General features: G+C 47.0%; 1 protein-coding gene across 1 annotated transcript in view; it reads right to left on the reverse strand.

The window, feature by feature from the left end:
• The window catches only part of EXOC4 (exocyst complex component 4), a 358,837-nt gene that overhangs the window by 166,391 nt on the left and 170,703 nt on the right, over nucleotides 1-21,743 (reverse strand). The window contains exon 10 of the mRNA XM_030238605.2: nucleotides 8,209-8,305. Within this exon, the coding sequence (XP_030094465.1) occupies nucleotides 8,209-8,305 (97 nt within the window). The remainder of the gene's footprint in view (nucleotides 1-8,208; nucleotides 8,306-21,743) is intronic.

The raw sequence follows: 21,743 nt of genomic DNA on the forward strand, positions 1-21,743 counted from the left end.
TCAGGCTCTGGGACAAAATCAGAAGAACAGTGCTCAGCAATGTGGGGAAGCTCAATCCTCCTCCAGGAGAGCACGAGTGAAATGCTGGAAGGAAATTCAAGGTTTCCCAGAGCAGCTCTGGCTGCCCTGGATCCCTGAAGTGCCCAAGGCCAGGATGGACACTGGGGCTTGCAGCAGCCCTGGAAGATCCATGGGTTGGGCTGGATCTGGGTCATCTTTCATGTCCCTTCCAGCCCAAACCATTCTGTGATCCCAGGAAGGAAGGAGCTACTCCTGCTCTGTTGGCTCCATGAGCACAAGCCTGGTTCAAAGCACCTCATTACCATGGAATTACATTAACACTCTCGTCAGCTATTCAGCCCCAGCTCTTGCAAATGTCAAAATTCCTCTGTTCCTTCAGCTTGTATTTCATCCAAAGGGAAGGAGGAGCTGGAGACATGTGAAATTTCTGACAGGCTGTTGATTTTCCCTTTGGATGAAGCATGTTTGAAAACTCCAAACTTGACTGATCTGCTGGAGCACATTTTCTGACAGACAATATAAAATCAATGCCTCACATATTAAGAGGGTTTTTTTTTTGGTTTTTTTTTTGGTGTGTGAGAGTTTTTGTTTGTGTGGGTGGTGGCAGTGGGGGGTGGGGTGGGGATCGCTTTATTTCTTGTCATGGAAAATGAACAGCCTCACCTTAAGGTTTTTATAAACTGTCATCTTTAATCAGACACACACAGCAAGACTGTCAGTTCTCATAAAGCATCAGGAGGGGAAAAAAAAAAAAGGCACAAAATGTGAAGCTGTTCCCCATCCCCTCCCCGTGTGAGTCCCCTGTCCCTGTGATGGCCCCAGTCAGGAGGAAACCTTTCCTCAGCAGTGTCACAGCGAGGATCTCTGCTGAGATGTGTCTTTATCCTTCACTTTGGGAGGGCTTGGCAGGGAGGAAAGAGGCTGGGATCAGCCTGAGAGGAGCATCCATCCCTGCTGCAGGCAGGCAGGGAGTACTGAACGGTAACAGCAGCTAAAAGCCTCCTAAACACTCATTAAAGGGGGATAGGGAGGGAAAAACACCCCCAGGGGAGGTGTCAGATTGCTCCCTGAAGGTTTCATTTAGGGTTCAGGGCAGAGAGGCAGTGAGGGGATGAGAAGCTGCACCAAGAGTGGAAATTCTAAAATAAAGCTGGGAGTACCCATGGGAAAGTTCTGGTGGAAGGTGCCCTGACCATGGTGGGGGGCTGGAAATAAATGAGATTTAGGGTCCTTTCCTCGCTTCCAGTGTTGAATTTTGTGTTTCTGTAATGGATTTGAGATCTCTTGGTGCTGGCACTGCTGAGACCCCTCGAGGGCAGTGTCCAGTTTGGGGTCACTCAGGAGTGTCCAGTGCTGGGACCCTCCTGACAGGAGAGCCCTGGAGGGGCTGGAGAGGGTCCAGGGAATGGAGCTGGGAAGGGAATGGAGAATCTGGAGGGGCTGAGGGAGCTGGGAAGGGTCTGGAGAACCAGGAGGGGCTGAGGGAGCTGGGAAGGGTCTGGAGAACCAGGAGGGGCTGAGGGAGCTGGGAAGGGTATGGAGAACCAGGAGGGGCTGAGGGAGCTGGGAAGGGTCTGGAGAACCAGGAGGGGCTGAGGGAGCTGGGAAGGGGCTGAGCCTGGAGCAAAGGAGGCTCAGGGGGACCTTGTGGCTCTGCACAAGTCCCTGCCAGGAGGGGACAGCCGGGGGGATTGGGCTGTGATCCAGGGAACAGGGACAGGAGCAGAGGGAACGGCCTCAGGCTGGGCCAGGGGAGCTCAGGGTGGGCACCAGGATGAATTTTCCTCATGGAAATGGTTGATAGGAATTGGAAGGGGCTGCCCAGGGAGGTTTGGAGGTGTCCCATCCCTGGAGGTGTCCCAGGAACACCTGGAGGTGGCACTCAGGGCTCTGGGCTGGGATCAGGCACAGCTGGGACTGGATGACCTTGGAGGGCCTCTCCCACCTCAGTGATCCTGGGAATTTGTGATCTCCTCATCTGAACCTCCTATTTCTCACCAGAGGCCCCATCTCCCAGCCCCAGAGAGCAGGAAGAGATCCCCTGCCTTGCAGAAACAAGAATTCCATTAACTAAGTGATGTTTCTCCCCTTTGAAGGGGATCTGTCAAAATGCAAGACCTGATGAAATCTGGAGGGTTCTTTCCAAGGACCCACTACCTTTAAGTTTCCAAATGGTTTTTCCTGTGCACTTCATATCACCTCAGATATCTTTTTTAATGCACATTTCTCAGACTCAAACACAACACTCCGAGTTCCCTCTCCCAGCCTGAGTCAGCCTTATTGATCTCTCTGCAATCAAGTATTTTAGGTGTGATTCAGAAAGCTAAAGGCATCAGCTCTCTTTATTTACCAGTATTTGTGCCACAGGGGGACTTGACATTTTCTGTCTACTTCACTAATAATGAATAACCCTTAGACTTTAAAATACCACAGATTTTTCTTAACCTATTTGGTGTGATTTAGCATAGTTCAAATGTAACAAACTCATCTAATTTTCACACTCCTTTTGCTTCCCAAGACCAACAGTCCCTATATCATCAAGCATTAATTTTATAGTGTGCAATTACGAGATATTACAGCACATTTTGAAATAAAATGAGATGATTATTGTTATTATTATAGCTGTACAGATGTAAAAGGGGTTATTGGTGAGATATGCAGGGGTTCTGAGTGATACACTGAGTTTTAGATCAATTTAATGATGCAGTTTTTAACACCAGCAGCAGTTGATGCTCAAAGACCAAAGCATTTTAATGTCCCATGGCAACTTTGCTGTCCCCTCCCATCATTTTCCAAATTAACAGGACTTGAATTCTACATCCAGCACCTTTCATCTTGACACACCCTGATTCCAACAGCAGCCTGGCAGGATTATTCCCACAGAACATCCCTGCCATCCTCGTGCCCCTGGGTGGGTGCACCTGTCCTGCACCTTGGGCACTTCCCTCCCAAGGACTGGGAATTCCTGGCACCTGACACTTGGCTGGAGAGGGACATTCTGATACCAACAGGCAGCAAAAGTCCACCACCTCCCTCCCCAGTTAGTCCCTAAAGGGTTTTTTAATTTAATAGCAGAGCTATCCCTCTTTAATTTTTATTAAAGTAACTGGAAGAAACAGTTCATGCCCAATTTGCTGTCCAGCCTGCTGCTTTCAGTGATGGAGACTGCAGAAAGGAACAGAAATACTTCATCCTACACCAAAAGGTCAAACTACTGCTGCTCTCTTCCCCTCGGCCCCATCAATCCCAAAAAACAAGAGGCACAAAACCTGGAACACACAGAGCGCTCAACTTCCACTCAGAAGGCACTGCAAGCATCCCAAACCATGGCAAACTGGGAATTTTGCATTTCCTTTTTGTCTTCCTCTTTCTCTGCAGACTCTGAACCCCGAGGCAGTGACACCTCTGGCACAGCCCAGTCCTGCCCACCTGACAGAGGGGAGACCCCTCCCTCCATTCCATGTATCCCAAATGATGCCAGCAGTGGCAAACTGGGAATTTTGCATTTCCTTTTTGTCTTCCTCTTTCTCTGCAGACTCTGAACCCCGAGGCAGTGACACCTCTGGCACATCCCAGTCCTGCCCACCTGGCCGAGGGGAGACCCCTCTCCTCCATTCCATGTATCCCAAATGATGCCAGCAGTGGCAAACTGGGAATTTTGCTTTTCCTTTTTCCCTTTTCCCCTTCTCCCCTTTTCCCCTTTGCTCTTCTCCCTCTCTCCAGATTTTGAACCCCAAGGCAGTGATCAGGACACCTCTGGCACAGCCCAGTCCTGCCCACCTGGCAGAGGGGAGACCCCTCTCCTCCATTCCATGCATCCCAAACAATGACAGCAGTGGCAAATTGGGAATTTTGCTTTTCCTTTTTGTTTTCCTCTTTCTCTACAGACTCTGAACCCCGAGGCAGTGACACCTCTGGCACAGCCCAGTCCTGCCCACCTGGCAGAGGGGAGATCCCACCAGACCCTCTGGAGCTCCCAAGGGTGCCAGGATAATTCCTCTCCCCACTCCTCCTTCCCAAGGTCACATCCTGTTGGGAAGTGACTCTTCCTTCCCAATCAACGAGCACTTGGCTTTCTCCTCCATCCTCCAAGCCTTTTAATTGCTGCTTGATCCTAATGAGCTGTGGCTGATGGTAATAAATGGAAACCCCCCCTGGCCTCAATATCCAGCATCCAGCCCTGCTCAGCTGCGTTTGCCTCGGCACCACCATCCATCCATCCATCCATCCATCCACCCATCCATGCCCTCCATCTCCCACCCTTCCCATCCCTCCCCCTCCAGCCTGGAGACTGCAGACATCTGTTCCTCAATTGTCTGGTAATAAACACACTCTATAAAGCATATGTAAAATGATTATTACCCCGAGGAGCCAAGTGCCTTTCAAATGCCAGCTGAAACAAATAAACATTAAAAAAAAAAGAAAAAAAAAGACATTAAAAAAACCCCCAAACCCCCACCAAACAAATGGTACGACAGACATCACTCAGGCTGTTCCATGCTCCAGAATGAAGGGTGTTGGGAGTGCTCCTGTGATTCCTCCTTCCAAAGGGAGATGTGATTCCTCAGCCCAGGAACTCCAGCAAAGGATGAAGGAAGCAACTGGGCTCCTTTGGTAACTTTTATACTTTGGCACCTCCCATGAAATGTAATTAAGGAAAATCAGAGGTGGGCTCTGCCTCCATTTCTAAGTGCAATTGGTTTCCAGGGGTAGTTGGGAAAGCCTTTTCCCAGGAATCATCTCCTCTAGAACACCCACTGCTCTCTCAGAAACACACTCTTAATTTATTCTGGCTGTGGTGCTGTCATTAAGTGCTGCTAATTAATCTGGGCCTTGGTGGGGCTCAGCTGTCCTTGTGGAAATCAGGGACCCACATCCTGAACAACACAATTCTCACTTCCCAACTTTGGCTCCCTGCTCTAAAGGAATTCAAAGGCAAGGAAAGCTTTGAAAACCATTTTTAGGTATTTTTCCTTTCACTGTCCATGGTTTTAATTTAGAGTTTCTCTAAACTTTGGTTATTGGGAATGGCTTCATTTGCATCCCACCCAAAGTCTGACCCTGTGTTCTTCAAGAGGATCTGGAGCCAAGTCCCACCCTCAGTTTGTAAATAAAAAAAGGATTTTAAAATGGCTTTGTAAGCAGCAAACCTGCACATTCCCTGTGCTTGTGCACCTGTGATGTGATCAGCCCTGACACCTCTCAGAGCAGGAGCACAAGAGAGAAGCTCCCACTGGTTGAGTGTGAATGCTCTGCTTCCAGCTCTCCCCTCAACATCCAGGGCTGAATTCCACTTTAAAGCCACCACTTGATGTGATGCTCAGGCTTTCAATCAGCACACCAGGGTCTGCTTTCTCAGTGAGCCAGCTTGTTTAATCCTTTCAGGAGCACTCAGCTGCCTCCTAAAATCAGAGAGTCCATGCAGTGCTGAAGCTCCTCTGGCAATGCATTTATGGGGCTTTAATAAAAACAAGGGTGAAAAAACCCTTGTAAATAAAATATTGATCATTTCAATTCAAACCAGATCCATTTCGAGCAGGTACAGAGGGACAGGGAAGAAAGATGAGGGGGGCAGGTCATAAAGAACCTCAAAAAGGAAAATAAAACAGGTGGGAACTTCACAGCTCTGCAGGAATTACCTCCAGGAGAGCTGGACATGTAAAACAGGAACATCTGGAAAAGGGCAACAAGGATCTAAGCAGGAGGTGATGATTTTATGGTTCCACCTGCCAGAAATCACTGCAAGCATCAATATTTGAGCAGATTCACTGTACTGAGCATTTCAGGTGCTGGTGGGACAGGCCATGGCTATCCCATCAGGAACAGAATTCCCTGCAGGGAATTACTGTCAGCCCAGGAAATCCTGTGATCACCCCAGATTCTCTGCATCCATCCCATCCCTAAGTCATCATGAGTTAAATCCCTCAGCACCTTAAAATGAATAAAACCACATTAAAATGGGTTTTAGCCCCAAACTCTCCCATCCCACAGGCAGAAAAGGGCAAACTGGGTCCTTCCATGTTTTCCTTCTTTTCCTGAAGTTATTGATGAAATCCTCAGTGCAAGGGAGTGAAGATGTTGCAGGTGGTTGGCATGAAAAATACTCTGTGCACAGATACCTTCATCTCCATGCAATTATTTTTTATGAGGCAAATGATTCCTCCTGCCTGGCTTGCAGGCTGGGAATGCAGAGTGAAGTGTTTGGGAGAAGTGCTATTTAAAGCAGAGCACTCGTGTTTCACTCAGATGAGAGGGGAAAAAAAGGGGGGGAAATAAAGCAGGAAGGCAAAGAGAAAGAATTCCAATCAATGGGAAAGATCTGATCAATAAAAACAGGAGCATCACCCACTCTTTGGGCTTGCAAGATGTCTGTAAATTCATTAATGATTTAGAAATTGAAGTCCACATCCTCACAGTCACACCTTGAAGAACACTGAATTTCAGTTGTCCATCTTTTCCCATCATAAAATAGCTGAAAACTACAAACCACCCTGGAGCAGCTTTATTTTTAGCCCATTTCTCCAGTTTAAAAGAGACAGAGGTGGAAATGGAATGTGCTTATGGAATTCTCCACTTGGTGATGGGCACGTAGCAAGAAATAAACTCTTTATTTCAAGGCAAGGTCTTGCACACCATAACACACTTTGGATGTTCTCAAGATTACTCCAATCCCTGCTGTTTTAACACCAGAAATTTGGATTTGGAGGCATTTGTGCCTTTCCCAGCTGTGTTTTTAAGGCCTGAGAAGTCCCCAATAAGCCGAGCTCTCGGCCACGGAGGTGCCAGGAGGAGATTCCTTCCTCTGGGATCAGATCCCAAACATTTTTTATGGTTATTTTGTGACTTCTTGGGCTCAGCTTGGAGAGCAGCCCCTGCTGTTGAGTGACTCAGGACAGAGAATTCACACAAACACAGGCAAGGAGGGAAATGCTCTCCAAAGGTGCTGGGGAGAAAGGAAAACCCTCCCAGGAAAAAAGAGGTGGGAGGTTGAACCAACCCAAACTTTGCATTATTGAATTGCCATAAAACCAACAGGACAAACTGTTTGAAAAGCAGCAAAATGGAATTTAAAATTATCAGAGCTGAATGAGAGAATTTAATAAAATTATCAGAGCTGAATGATGCAGTGAGAAGAGTGAAGCCTTCATTCAAGGCTTGCTCTGTTTAAAGCTCCAGCTGTGACAATTTTGGTACTCACAGGCTCACTCTGGACCAGGAATTAATTTGCCCACAGGGTTTTATCAATGGACTCACCTTGCAGCCCCTCTGACTTTTTAATAAGCACAAAGAGCAGCAAGAAACAATTTGTGGCAGGTTGCAAATGAACCTCCCCCAGCTGAGGTCAATCAATGGCACTGGCTGGTGACACAGGCTCACCCAGAGAGGAAATCCCAGCTGACATCACAGCTCAGTTTGAAAAACATTTAAAGATTAAAAATATTTAAAGAAAAATAGTTCTTTTTCTTTAAATAAATGTTTTTAAAATATTTAGATATTAAGTACTTAAATATTTTAGAAATATCAAATATTTCTAAAAGACTTAAATCATTAATAGTCAAAATTAAATATTTCAATATTTCGGAATAATAATAATAAATTAACAAATTAGTTTTAGAAAAATATTTAATATTAAATGTTTTCGAAATCAAATATTTCTAAAATAGTCAAATAACTAATAGTCATAATTAAATGTTTTAGGAAAATAATAATTAATAATAAAATTAATGGAAATAATTTTAGAAAATATTTAATATTAGATATTTTAGAAATAGTAAATATTTCTAAAATATTGAAATAATAAAGTCATAATTAAATATTTAAATGTTTCAGAATACTACTACTACTAATAAAATTAATGAATTAATTTTAGAAAAAAATTTATATGAAATACTTTTGAAATACTAAATATTTCTGAAATATTTAAATAATTAATAGTAATAATGAAATATTTAATTATTTCAGAAAAATAATAATAATAAAATTTAACAAATACATTTCAGGAAAATATATTTACATATTTCAGAAAAAAGTTTCTTTTTTTAGACACAACTTCTCAACATCAACAACCTCAGAGCAACCCTTTCGCTCTGGGATCTCAGAACTGCAATGTGCCCACAAATCAAAGGTTTAATTCTACTTATTCTGAGTCTCTGCAGCTGTAGAAATGTGCAGCCAGGCAGATCTTACCTGAGCAGGGGGTGAAAGATGATGGTGATGTTCCTGGCTCCTGGTTTGCACACAAACTTGGACCCACCACCTTCAATTAAGTTATCATCAGGTCCTCCTGGAAAATAAGGTGGGACAAGTTGTCTAACAGATCTTGACATCCCCTGATTTTCAGAGAGCAGGTGCTAATTAAACATTTAGCCAGGGCTAATTAAGCAGGAATTAAATGCCTGTTTCCTGGTGGAAGATCAGTCATTAACGCCAGCCGAGCTCTCCGTGCCCTCCCAGGGCAGGTGGAGCTGGAGGTGACTTTGGGCTCCTCATTCCAGAGGAACTGGGACATTTGGGCACAAACCCCACCAAATCCAGGTCCTTTCCCTCGGGCCACGTGGCTCAGGTGTGTTTGGAAGCCCAGAGGGCTTGGAGAGCAGCAATTCCCAGAGTTTTCCTGCTTCCTCTGACTGGGGATCCCACAGCTCCAGCTTTGGTTTGGGGGCCAGTGACATTTTAACTCATTTTTTGTATTTAGCATTACTGCTCTGCCAGGAGTTCATTCCTGAGAGGAATGGCAGATTTGTCTTTCCAAACAAACTCTGGGTCTGCTGGTGGATAAAACCAGCACTGGGAGATAAAAGGAACAACGGGAAGGATTCCACTGATTGGTGAATGGAAAAGGATATTTGCTTTTACCAATAAACTTTGGGTTTGCTGATAAATGAAATTAGAATTAGAAATTTATTCTTTCATTGAGAGATGAAAGAAACAATGGGGAAGAAAAACCCCCTGAATTCTGTAAGAATTAAAAATGAAAAGGGAGGGTTATACATTAGAGGGAATTTTTGGGAAATCTTTGGTATCAGGTGTATTGGGAAGTCTGAACCTCTCAAGTACCTCAGAAATGGGGAAAAACCCCTAATTTCCATAAAAATTAACAATCAAAAGGGAAGGTTATACATTAGAGGGAAATCTTTGGTATCAGGCATTCCTGGAAGTCTGAACCTCTCAAGTACATCGGAAATGGGGAAAGAGAGAAGGGAAATGTGGGAAATTGGGATAAAAAGGAGGCTGTGTCCTCCAAAAATGTGAGAGACCCCAGGGAATGCCCCATGGCCTCTCCCTTTATTCAAACAAAGTAAAAGGACTCCTCTGTCTCCTTTCTGGACATGAACCTCTGATGTTTGTGGATTAATTTTCCTAACAATTCCCAACTCTGAGTCTTGTCATTCCTGCCTGGAACTTTCCCTTCTCTGAGTTCCACCTGGACACAAACGCTCTCTCAGCTACAGGAAAAATAAATTTCCAGAGTTTGGCAGCAAAACACGACTCAGGGAACATCATTTACACAGCACAGGCTCCAGGGTTTGGAGAGGCAATAAAACCTGACCAGTGTCACTGTGTCACTCCTAAATCACTTCCACAGGCAGCTCCTGACACCAAAGCACCTTAAATTTGGATATTGGGAGGAAAAAAAAGAGAGGGGAGGGAAAATATCAACTTCCTGAAAGCTCTGCATGACCTGATAGCAACAAAGTCCACATGGAACTGTGGACTTTTCCTATAAAAATATTTTCCTGAAGAAAATATTGTTAGGACAACAGGCCAGACACCCCACACCTAAACAAATCATGATGGAATGGTTTGGGTTGGAAGGGACCTCAAAGCCCATCCAGTTCCAATCCCATGGGGACACTTTCCCATGTCCCAGGGGGCTCCCAGCCCCATCCAGCCTGGCCTTGGACACTTCCAGGGATGCAGGGGCAGCCCCAGCTGCTCTGGGAATTCCATTCCAGGGCCTCCCCAAAAAGGAACTTGGGCCAAGTTGGAATATCCCAGGTATTAGCAAGACCTTTCCATGTGAAATCTCCTGAAAGATTGATAATAAATAATAAATACAGAAGCAAATCACATGATTGGGACAGCTTTGAGGCAGGGAAATGTCAGAGTTTTGAAATCAAAACCACTTTAGGAGGTCACTGAAGGTTTTGACCCTGACATCTCCTCTGCCTCCAACAGAAAGGATTTCTCCAAATGGGAAAGAGGAGCAACACAACTGATGAGGAAGTGTCACTGTCACATTTTCTGGAAAAATCCCCTTGCCCAGGATTTCTCTCCTGGGAAGCTGAGAAGCCTCAGAGAAAAAGGAAAACAATATTATCTGATTTGCTTCTCCTGTGTTTTGCTGCTTTGGAATGTGGTTGGAGATTGTTTATCCACAGGTGAATTGTTTCATTGGTTTCATGGGAATTGTTTTGACTCTTTGGCCAATCAGGGCCAATCAGTGTCAGGACTCTGGAGAGAGTCAGGAGTTTTCATTATTATCTTTTACCCTTCTGTCTGTATCCTGTCTCTGTTCTTTACTATAGTTTAGTTTAGTATTCTTTAATAAAACACAGTATCATAAAATAATAAATTGCCCTTCTGAGAGCATGGAGTCAGACTGATCATCCTCCCTTCATCTGGGAACCCCACAAATACCAGAGAGGAAGTGATTCCAACCTTCTTTTCCAAGGGAATTTTATGTGCTTTAGAACAATCAATCTACAGAAAAAGCTCTTGGGTGACTGAATTTATTTGACCCTTCTGCAGCAACGTGCAAGGACTGAGCAGGTCCCCAACACCAGCATTTCATACCCTGAATAATCCCTCCAGGTCAGGAGGGTTTCCTACAAGCATTCCCATGGATTCAAAGATGTGAGAGTAAAAGCTCCAGCTCTGAATTCCCCATGGAGTGGGAAATCCTGGGAAACTGGAACTCTGCAGTCACAACATTTCCAGAGCTGACTCAGCTCCTCGAACGAACCCCGAGCACACAGAGTTCCCTCATAAATCCTACCCAACATATGGACTTGGGAAGCACAAAGCAACTGAAGACAGAGTTTTTGAAACTTTCCTGATGGTATTTAGAAAGAGGCAGCTCTGAAAAAAAAAAAAAAAACCAAACCAATCCAGGGATTTCAGCTGGCAGCTGAAGGAGTGAACTCTCCCAACGTGGCAGTTTAATCGGGGAAGAAAAGAGGCGCCGAGTTCAAGGAAAAGAGAATTATTCACTTCCCCTGTTAATGTCAGATCCTGCAATTTCCAGTGGGCTCTGTGTCTGAGCAGAATTATTGAAGGAGCCAGCCAAGCATGAGCTGCTGAGGCAGGGATGAGGGGATGCAGGCTCCAATTAAGAGAGGGGTGTTATTCTTGTTCCATCCAGTCACCCTGCACTAATCAATATTATTGACTGGGACCAACTCCACGGCGAGGAATAAAACAATCTGTCTGATCTGCTGGGCCAGATGATGATGGATTGGAGGAGAACAGAACCCTGGCACCGAAGGAAAAATGTGCTTTTACATCTCCTTGGCTCTCAGCCTTCCATGAGTAATCATGGGTGCTCTGCAGGTAGGTGCAGGACACAGGGGGGAGGGATTTTGTTTCTATTTCAATATTTTACCCTCAAACATGCTGAGGTGTAAATCTCATTCCTGGTGCTGCTTTGGACATCCCAACTACAGAGCAGTACAACTTTAATGCCATTGATCTCCCACCTCCACGGCTCTAAATGCTGGAGTTTTGTTATGGAAAATCCTGGAGAGTGAAGGATTCCTTTCCCACAGGGGGTTCCTCTGATGGTATCAAGGTCTGAAATGTGTTGTTTTCATGGACCAGCCATGATTCCTCCACTGCAGCCAATTCCCTGTGCTGGAGAGCCACCAACATCTCCATAAAATATGCCAGGAATATTCCTTCATCCTGACTGATTCCACCAAGAGCTTTCTCCTGCAGGGAGTGTTGATCTAAACAACCCAAAACTGGCAGCTCTGGAGAAAACAGGGAGCAGAGAATCCCAGAATGGTCTGGGTGGGAAGGGACCTTAAGATCACCCAGTTCCACCCCTGTGTGGGCAGGGACACCTCCCATGGGCCGGGCTGCAGAAGGTCCCTGACCTGTGGGACAGAGCCCAGAGGAATCCATGGAGCTGCTCCAGGGCTGGAGCCAGGCTGGGAGAGCTGGGAATGTTCCCCTGGAGAGGAGAAGGCTCCAGGGAGAGCTTCCAGCACATTCCAGGGCCTGGAGGGGCTCCAGGAGAGCTGCAGAGGGACTGGGGACAAGGCCTGCAGGGACAGGAGCCAGGGAATGGCTCCCAGTGCCAGAGGGCAGGCATGGATGGGATCTGGGCAATGAGGAATTCCTGCCTGGGCTGGAACTGCCAGAGCAGCTGGGGCTGCCCCTGCATCCCTGCAGTGTCCCAGGCCAGGCTGGACACTGGGATGGAGCAGCCTGGGATGGTGGGATTGGAATGGGATGGGATTGAAGGTCCCTTCCCACCCAAACCATTCTGGGATTCTGGGACTTGGGACACTCAGAATCCATCCTGAGGGATTTGGATGGAAGTTGGGGATGGAAAAGGGAAGGGAGACCCTTCCTGGAGTCCTGAGATTCCCAGTGAAGCCCCCAGATCCCAAAATTCCTTCCTAGAGCAGAGTTGGGGTGAGGATGGATCCAATCCCAGGCTGGGAGAGCTGGGAATGGAGGGAATTCCTGGGAGAGGGAGACTGGGGTGGGATTTTGGGAAGGGATTCCCAGAGCAGCTGGGGCTGCCCCTGCATCCCTGGAATGTCCCAGGCCAGGCTGGACACTGGGGCTGGAGCAGCCTGGGACACTGGGAGGTGTCCCTGCCATGGCAGGGGTGGCACTGGATGGGCTTTAAGGTCCCTTCCCACCCAAACCATTCCATAATTCCATGAGGAATGGCAATAATGCCTTTTTTTCACTCCTTATCCATGACCAAGAGATCCAGTAAGAGATGAAGAACAGATCCAATCTGGAGCCTCCCAAACCAGAGCTGAGCTGGCAAACTCTGCACTGCCAGGGTGCCCAGGAAAACATCCCAAACTTCCCCCTCTCCCTGGAGACACCACTGTTGCAGCAGTTTCCTCTCAGGAGCGAAGTTTGCTGGTTTAATCTCCCCACTAATAAATTATGAGGAACAAAGGAAAAACAAGGAAAACTTTGAGATGAAGTGAAATTTGTCACAGAGTTAATGACACCCTCCTGCTGTGCTGGCAATGAAGTGTGCCCACCTGAATGTCACTGCCAGTGGTGACAGAGACAGGGCCATTAGTGACAGAGCACGGCGTGTCTGAAATGGAGCCTAAAATGTCAGGCTGGAACATGAAAAAGGAGCTGAGCAGGGAAACTGGAATCTCTGCAGGTGCTGAAAGTCAGAACAAACATTAGGAGAGCTTTATTTTCCATTCTGCTGGGTATGATAAAACTTAAATGTTTGCTTGGAAGTCTTCCATGTTTACAGAAAATGCCAGAGAATCTCAGGATGGTTCTGGTGGGAAGGGACCTTAAGGATCACCCAGTGCCAACCCATCCATGGCAGGGCCACCTCCCAGTGTCCCAGGCTGCTCCATCCCAGTGTCCAGCCTGGCCTGGGACACTGCAGGGATGCAGGGGCAGCCCCAGCTGCTCTGGCAGTTCCAGCCCAGGCAGGAATTCCTCATTGCCCAGATCCCATCCATGCCTGCCCTCTGGCACTGGGAGCCATTCCCTGGCTCCTGTCCCTGCAGGCCTTGTCCCCAGTCCCTCTGCAGCTCTCCTGGAGCCCCTCCAGGCCCTGGAATGTGCTGGAAGCTCTCCCTGGAGCCTTCCCTCCTCCAGGTGAGCACCCCCAGCTCTCCCAGCCTGGCTCCAGAGCAGAGGGAGAGTGGAATTGGATGATCTTTAAAGTCCATTCCCACCCAAACCATTCTGGGATTCTTTTCTCTCACTCTTCCAACGTGCCAGTGAGGAATCACACATTTCTCTTTGTACTTATCTGTTCCTTGAAAGACCTGAGCCCATCAGAGAAGAGGCAGCTCAGCCCCCTGAAAGATTTGCTGTGCAGGTTTTAAAATTCATTGTAAGATATGAAATAACTTTTCAACAACATCCTGAGAAAAGCTCTCTCTGTCTCTCACACAGGAGCTAAAAAAGGTTGAGATTTCTTATGCTGTCACTTCAGGAGCCATCAGACATTACCTCATTGTTTCAGGGTTTTATCTGTCTAAATGAGTTTTATCTGTCTAAATGAGTTTTATCTGTCTAAATGAGTTTTATCCTCAGTCCTGCCACATTTTCAATCCCACCAGTCACTAAAACTTTTCAGACATAGAAGTATTTGCCTGATAGGTAAATCCCTTTCCAAAACATCCAAGAAATATTCATTTGGGATCAATGGAAACAGCACCATCCCAAAATCATGAGGAGCACAGGGAATCTTCAGCTCCCTTCCCATCCCTGTGCTAGCACAGGACAGGTTCTTTGATCTCTCTGCAGTTCACCTGAACAGGTTCCAGGCATGCAATGAAGAATTCCTGGGCCCCCTCCATGATCAGAGCACCTTTCCTAGGGAGCCACTCCATGTGAATCCATGCAGAACAGAGGAATAAAGGATAATAAAGGATGGCTTTGAAGCAACAACTGAGCAATCAACACATCCAGTTCCCATGGAATGGTGCTTCCCTAAAGTTCTTGATTGTGTGGGAATCAACACCACAGTTTCTGCCTGCACATCATCTTCAGGGCATGGAAATTCAAATTCCATTCAGTGTGAAGGGAGGAAAGCAAAAGATGCCCAGAGAGAGCAAAGCAGGTGATCATAAAACAGCTCAGAGAGAGAAGGGATTCATCTGTGAACAGCAACTGTGGAGTTTTAGAATGGAAATCTCCTGAGTTTTCATATTTCTGTATGTTAGACCCCCCACATAAATCTCAGAATGATCTGGGTTGGAAGTTCCAAAAGTTCCAAACCCCATCCATGGGCAGGGCCACCTCCCAGTGTCCCAGACTGCTCCATCCCAGTGTCCAGCCTGGCCTGGGACACTGCAGGGATGCAGGGGCAGCCCCAGCTGCTCTGGCAGTTCCAGCCCAGGCAGGAATTCCTCATTGCCCAGATCCCATCCATGCCTGCCCTCTGGCACTGGGAGCCATTCCCTGGCTCCTGTCCCTGCAGGCCTTGTCCCCAGTCCCTCTGCAGCTCTCCTGGAGCCCCTCCAGGCCCTGGAATGTGCTGGAAGCTCTCCCTGGATCCTTCCCTTCTCCAGGTGAGCACCCCCAGCTCTCCCAGCCTGGCTCCAAGGCACTCAGGACAGGAACTCCAGGTCCTGTTTCTCCTGTTCTGTTTCTCCTGTTCTGTGTCAGGACAGGAACTCCAGGTCCTGTTTCCCCTGCACTGATTCCCAGCAGAGATTCACTGCACTGGCACTCACACATTTCAATTATTTCACACAGAACCAAACACAATTGATCATCTCTCCAATTCTTTTGCATGTCTTGAATCCTCAAAGCTCATTCCTTTCAGAGAATGGTTTGGGTCAGAAAGGACCTTAAAACCCACCCAGTGCCACCCCTGCCATGGCAGGGACACCTCCCACTGGACCAGGGTGCCCAGAGCTCCCTCCAACCTGGCCTTGGACACTTCCAGTGGCCTTTGGGGATGATTTCAGGCACATTTTCCTGTCTGTTCTTCTGTAATGATGATTTTTGTTCCCTCTGCCCTCTCCAGCCCCAAAGTGGCAGTGAGTGACCCCTGGTGGGGCTCCCATTCCCTCTCCTGGAACAGGAATGAGGGAGCTGAGATGCACCAGATAACAAAATCCTCCTTATCAGGACAGACAAGAATAAGCTCCAGCCAGTACTTGATTACTTCCTTGCTTGAGGGGAGAAGCAATTTAGCAGAGGTTTGTGACAGAGGAAAGACTGCATTTCTTGTTTGCTTCTCTTAATCACTCCCTCTTCTTTTAATCATGGCAAGTGGGAATTAACACATCAGACCACGGGGAATAAAGGGCTGATGGTTAAAAACACACAGCACCCACATTTCCCCAAAAATCAACAGAGATCAGAGTGATAGGAACTCCAGAAGAGCAGGAATTGCTGGGAATTAGGTGGTGACTCCTTGTAAAGCACTGGCTGCTGTCAGGCCTGGGGCTGGAAGGGAGCTGGGAGATGATGGAGTGACTCCAGAAGCTGCTCCAGCTCCCAGTGCCTTGTCACCAGCCTGAAAGGGGCACAGGGGACACTAAACTGGCACACCCCAAAGCCACAGCACTCCCTGCTGACCTCTCTCCACTCACTCAGGAAATTAAGCTCACCCTGAAGGTGATGAAGTTCATTCCATTTCAGTGTTTCCATCTGTGGTAAATTCCCAGCCATATTCCCAGTGAGAAGTTCTCCCAAAAGCAGTGTTTGGGGTGATGGTTCCCAAAATGGGAGGTTCCAACCCAAAATCTTTCAGTGAAACATTAAAAATGAAGGGCAGAAATTAAGGGATGGTCAAATCAAGTAAAATCCTTTACAGGTGTAAAAATGGGAGAGAGGGAGTGGAAAGGGATTGGGATAAGATGGTCCAGGGCTGGAGCCCATCTGCTCTGGGCCAGGCTGGGAGAGCTGGGGGTGCTCACCTGGAGAGGAGAAGGCTCCAGGGAGAGCTTCCAGCACATTCCAGGGCCTGCAGGGGCTCCAGGAGAGCTGCAGAGGGACTGGGGACAAGGCCTGCAGGGACAGGAGCCAGGGAATGGCTCCCAGTGCCAGAGGGCAGGCATGGATGGGATCTGGGCAATGAGGAATTCCTGCCTGGGCTGGAACTGCCAGAGCAGCTGGGGCTGCCCCTGCATCCCTGCAGTGTCCCAGGCCAGGCTGGACACTGGGATGGAGCAGCCTGGGATGGTGGGATTGGAATGGGATGGGATTGAAGGTCCCTTCCCACCCAAACTGCTCTGGGATTCTGGGACTTGGGACACTCAGAATCCATCCTGAGGGATTTTTATGGAAGTTGGGTATGGAAAAGGGAAGGGAGACCCTTCCTGGAGTCCTGAGATTCCCAGTGAAGCCCCCGGATCCCAAAACTCCTTCCTAGAGTGGAGTCAGGGTGGGGATGGATCCAATCCCAGGCTGGGAGAGCTGGGAATGGAGGGAATTCCTGGGAAAGGGAGACTGGGGTGGGATTTTGGGAAGGGATTCCCAGAGCAGCTGGGGCTGCCCCTGCATCCCTGGAGTGTCCCAGGCCAGGCTGGACACTGGGGCTGGAGCAGCCTGGGACACTGGGAGGTGGCCCTGCCATGGCTGGGGTGGCACTGGGCGGGCTCTGAGGTCCCTTCCCACCCAGCCCATTCCATGATTCCATGAGGAGTGGAAATGCCCTTTTTCCTCTCCTTATCCATGACCAAGAGATGCAGTGAGAGCTGAACAGGAGATCCAAGGTCCCTTCCCACCCAAACCCCTCAGGGATCCTGAGCAGAGCTGGAGCTGCTGTTCAGGTTTGCAGATCAAGCTCAAACCTGCTTCACTCCTGAAGGAAAAGTGATTTCCCAAAGCAGGAGAGGCAGGTCTGGATTCCAGGCACAGAACTGATGTGGCCTCTGTGACCCTGAGCAGGGTTCTGCATTTCACTTCCCCAAAAGGGGAATTGAGATTGTGGCTCCAACTTTCCCCTGGCAAAGCTGTTCCCAGAAATGTCACAAAAAAGGCACCAACCTTTCATCCACTCTTTTAAATTCATGCCTTGACTTCAGCCTCCCCATTAAACACAGAATAATGTCCCAAACTGACCCACAATTCCAAAATCCTGCCTGAAACAGCTTCCCCCAGCAGGTTCCCGTGGCACATCCCAGGATTTGGTGCCTGATTTGGACGCAGCCCCCGAGCCCCTGCTCTGCCATATCGCTGTGCTGATGTTCCCAATCCCTCCCTGCTCCCCTACCCTGCCTTGTCTGAGATCCAACACCATATGCATTTAAATAAGTTGCTCTTTAATGTTTCAAAACCTGATTTATTAGTTGCTCACACTCCATCTGCCTTGAAAAACGGCGCCGTGCCTCGCCTTTCACAGCCTGCACAAAAGGTTGGGGTTCACTTTGAGGCTCCTTTATCATTTGATCACCGTGTCAGCCACATATGTAAAGTCTCCTTCCAGCTACAGAAATTGTTTAAAATGCATATTTCTCCTCTTTTTCTTGTTGTGATTTCTTTTTTTGTTTTGGTTTTTTTTTTTTTTCTCCTTTCCCCCAGGCCACTCGACTGAGCAGCAGGCACTTTGATTAATGGATTTGTCAACTTGCATATTTAGGATTTTGTTGGTTTGCCTAAAACTCCCCGTGTACAAATCTGAGCTGTTCCAAAGCATGGCTGCAGCAGAATTCCTTATCCCAGGCTGGAAAAAGCACTGGAGCTAATGAGCTGTGATTACTCACACCCTGCATCCCCTTTTCCACTGTTCTTTCTTCCTTTATCTTATCTCCCATAGCAGCAAATGGCTCCTACCTGAATTTTTTATATCCCTGACATGTTTTCTATTCAGTTTTAATGTCAGAAAGGGAAAAAAAAAAAAAACAAAACAAAAAAACCACCATGAGGTAACAAATAGCAAGTGAAATAAAGTAAGATATTTCCTGACACAGTGTCATTTGCTGGTTTATTTTCTTACAAGCTGTTTAACTCTAAAATCCCCAATTCATCTTTTTTTGATTTTTTTTTTTTTTTTAATATTTAGAAGCTCCAGGACATTTCAGACAAAGGAATTGGCTGGAATTATAGAAGAATAAAATGATTTGGGTGGGAAGGGACCTTAAGGATTGTCCAGTTTGAATGGCAGGGCCACCTCCCAGTGTCCCAGGCTGCTCCATCCCAGTGTCCAGCCTGGCCTGGGACACTGCAGGGATGCAGGGGCAGCCCCAGCTGCTCTGGCAGTTCCAGCCCAGGCAGGAATTCCTCATTGCCCAGATCCCATCCATGCCTGCCCTCTGGCACTGGGAGCCATTCCCTGGCTCCTGTCCCTGCAGGCCTTGTCCAGGTGACAAAGAAAACGTTGTACAGTCTTCTGGAAGAAGCAGACACAGAATTATGGAATTATTAAGGTTGGAAAAGATCTCTGTGATCATTGAGTCCAACCAAGAGGTCTAAAAATGCTTCCAGATTTTGAGGCTGGGACACAGCTGGGATCCAGCACCCCCAGGAAAGCTGGCATGGGCTTGTTTTCCATGGATTAATGAAGGAGTTTGTTCTAATGAAGATAAATTCACCCATCTTTTGACAAGTCTGGAGAATGTTCCAAACCTGGCAGGTACAACAGGGCAGAAGAAATCCTGGCTGATTCCACACCGGGATGCCTCCCTAAATCCCCACCAACAAAGGAACCTCCTGGCTCCTCATCTTCCCCTCCAGGGCAGGGAATGAGTTCATTTTCCAGCAATGTGCACAATGATCCCCAGGAATAACCCAGCTTTTCCTCCTGGGAATGGCACTGGCTTGCTCACAGAGTGCACAGGGAGCTGTCAGGCAGCATCCTTCAACCTGCTCACCCATCATCTCTTCCAGATGGGTTTCCCCACCTCCTCCTCATCCCCCTTGCTTTGTCTGGCCTTTGGAATTCAATCAAAGCTGAATTAAGACTTGAGGAAACAGCCCCCACCGTGGAGCCTGGCAATTTGGGAGCTCCCTGTTAATTTTGTTCCAGCTTTTATTCCTTGCATTTTCATGCAGAGTCGCTCCCCCTGAGATTGTCACTGATATTGGCACCAAACCCCAGGGGCTGCAACCAAACTCAAATGCCAATAAAGAGGAGGGGACTGAGCCCTCAGAGCCATCAGAAATTGCAGGAAAACAGCCAGAATTTTAATCACAACTCTTTCAAACGTAGCCAGGGATTTAGAAACGCTGTTATTGTGGGATATGACCCTAATTCAGTGTTAATCAAAGCCACTGGTGGCACAGGAATAACCTGGTGATTTAATAAAACACCATTTCACAGCAGCCACTGTGTGGGGACCAGGATGTTTGCAATATCACAAATTCCAGGGAGAAGGCTGACCAGCCTTTTCCAGATGTTCCTGTACATTTCTATCACCAGGGAATTTGATATTTCCACTACATAACGACCAAGAACTTGGTTTTATAGAAAAATCTTATTTGATTTCTGTATTTTTGTTTCCTTTTTAATTTTGGCTCCTGCTGCACAGGTATCAGGGATAAGAAAATTGGAGGAGGTTGTGCAGAGGAGCTGCCCCATCCCTGGGAGTGTCCAAATCCAGGCTGGAGCACCCTGGGATAGTGGAAGGGGTCCCTGCTCATGGCAGGGGTGGCACTGGATCATCTCTAAGATCCTTTTTCAACCCAAATCATTCTATCAATTCAGGAAAAGCTCAGGAAGTACATGTGGAAAAAAAAAATCAATTATTACAAATTTCCTTATTTTTAATTTCACTTCAAAGCTTCAGCAGTTAAAAGCTAAAGAAGCCAAACTTGAATGTTTCAGCTTCACCAGAAAAAAATAACTCATTTGTGGTTTCTGCTGATTCAGCAGCTTCCAACTCCAGGAACTGAGCAGTTGGTAAAGTCTGAAAATCTGGAATCTTGATCTTATAACTTCAAAATTCAAGGAAATCTGTGCTCTCCTGTTCAGCTGCAGGAAGCAGGAGCCCCACTGCTACAGGGCAACCAGAAATGGCAAAAGCAAAAAGTCAACTTGACATCCAGCAGATATTTTAAAAGAAGGGAGAGAACACAAACCCCAAAGTTATTCTGACACCTCGGAGCACATTCCAGGCTGAAAATCCAGGGTTCCCTCTTTAAAAAGAGATGGAAGTCACTCCTCAGAGGGGCAGAGAGGGGAGTGCAGGGACAGAAACTCTCAGAGTCCTTCAGAGAGAGGAAGAAATGCAGGGCTTGAATCAGAGCCTCTGGAGAAGCTGAAATGCATTGAGCCACACGGACATGAAACTGAAGGTTTGGGTTTTAAGTAAATAGAAATATATCTGAAGTGCCTTAGGAGATTGCACAGCAAGTAAGAGGCTCTAAAGCTGAGTTTAAAGTTGTTAACTTAGTTCCAGCCATAACAAAACCAGAGCAGAACTTGGCTTGTGCTTCTAGAAAAAAGAGATTTAATATTGTGTGTGTAAGTCTTGTGTGGGAGCTGACAGCACCCTCATACTTTGGAAATGAAGCTCAGATTGGTGAAGAAAGAAGAGGAAGAATAGGAAGGAGAAGGAGAAGGAGAAGGAGAAGGAGAAGGAGAAGGAGAAGGAGAAGGAGAAGGAGAAGGAGAAGGAGAAGGAGAAGGAGAAGGAGAAGGAGAAGGAGGAGAAGATGAAGACAAAGAAGATGAAGAAGAAAAAGATGAGGAAGACAAGAAAAAAGACAAAGAAGATGACAAAGACGACAAAGAAGATGAAGATGAGGGAGAAGACAAGGAAGGAGAAGGAGAAGAAGAAGAAGAAGAAGAAGAAGATGAGAAGAAAAAGAAGAAGAAGAAGAAAAATAAGAAAGAAAAAGAAGAAAAATTAAAAAGAGCTGGTGTCTGCTGCTTCTGCTGGGCACATCAGACTCTAAGGCAGGGAGCAGCTGCTGCTGCTTTTGCTCAGGACTCCATGCCAGGAAACTTTTGCATGGACTTGAACACCTTGAACTCTTGGCCTTTGATGTATCCATGCAATAAACAACTTTATAGCAACCCACAACTGCTCCTGTCTCCTTGAAGAGCTGACCCACCAAAAGTCTGGACATTCCCCTGTGCTCTGCTCCTCATC

Source organism: Serinus canaria, chromosome 1A, assembly GCF_022539315.1.
Source record: "Serinus canaria isolate serCan28SL12 chromosome 1A, serCan2020, whole genome shotgun sequence".
Taxonomy (NCBI): Eukaryota; Metazoa; Chordata; class Aves; order Passeriformes; family Fringillidae; genus Serinus; species Serinus canaria.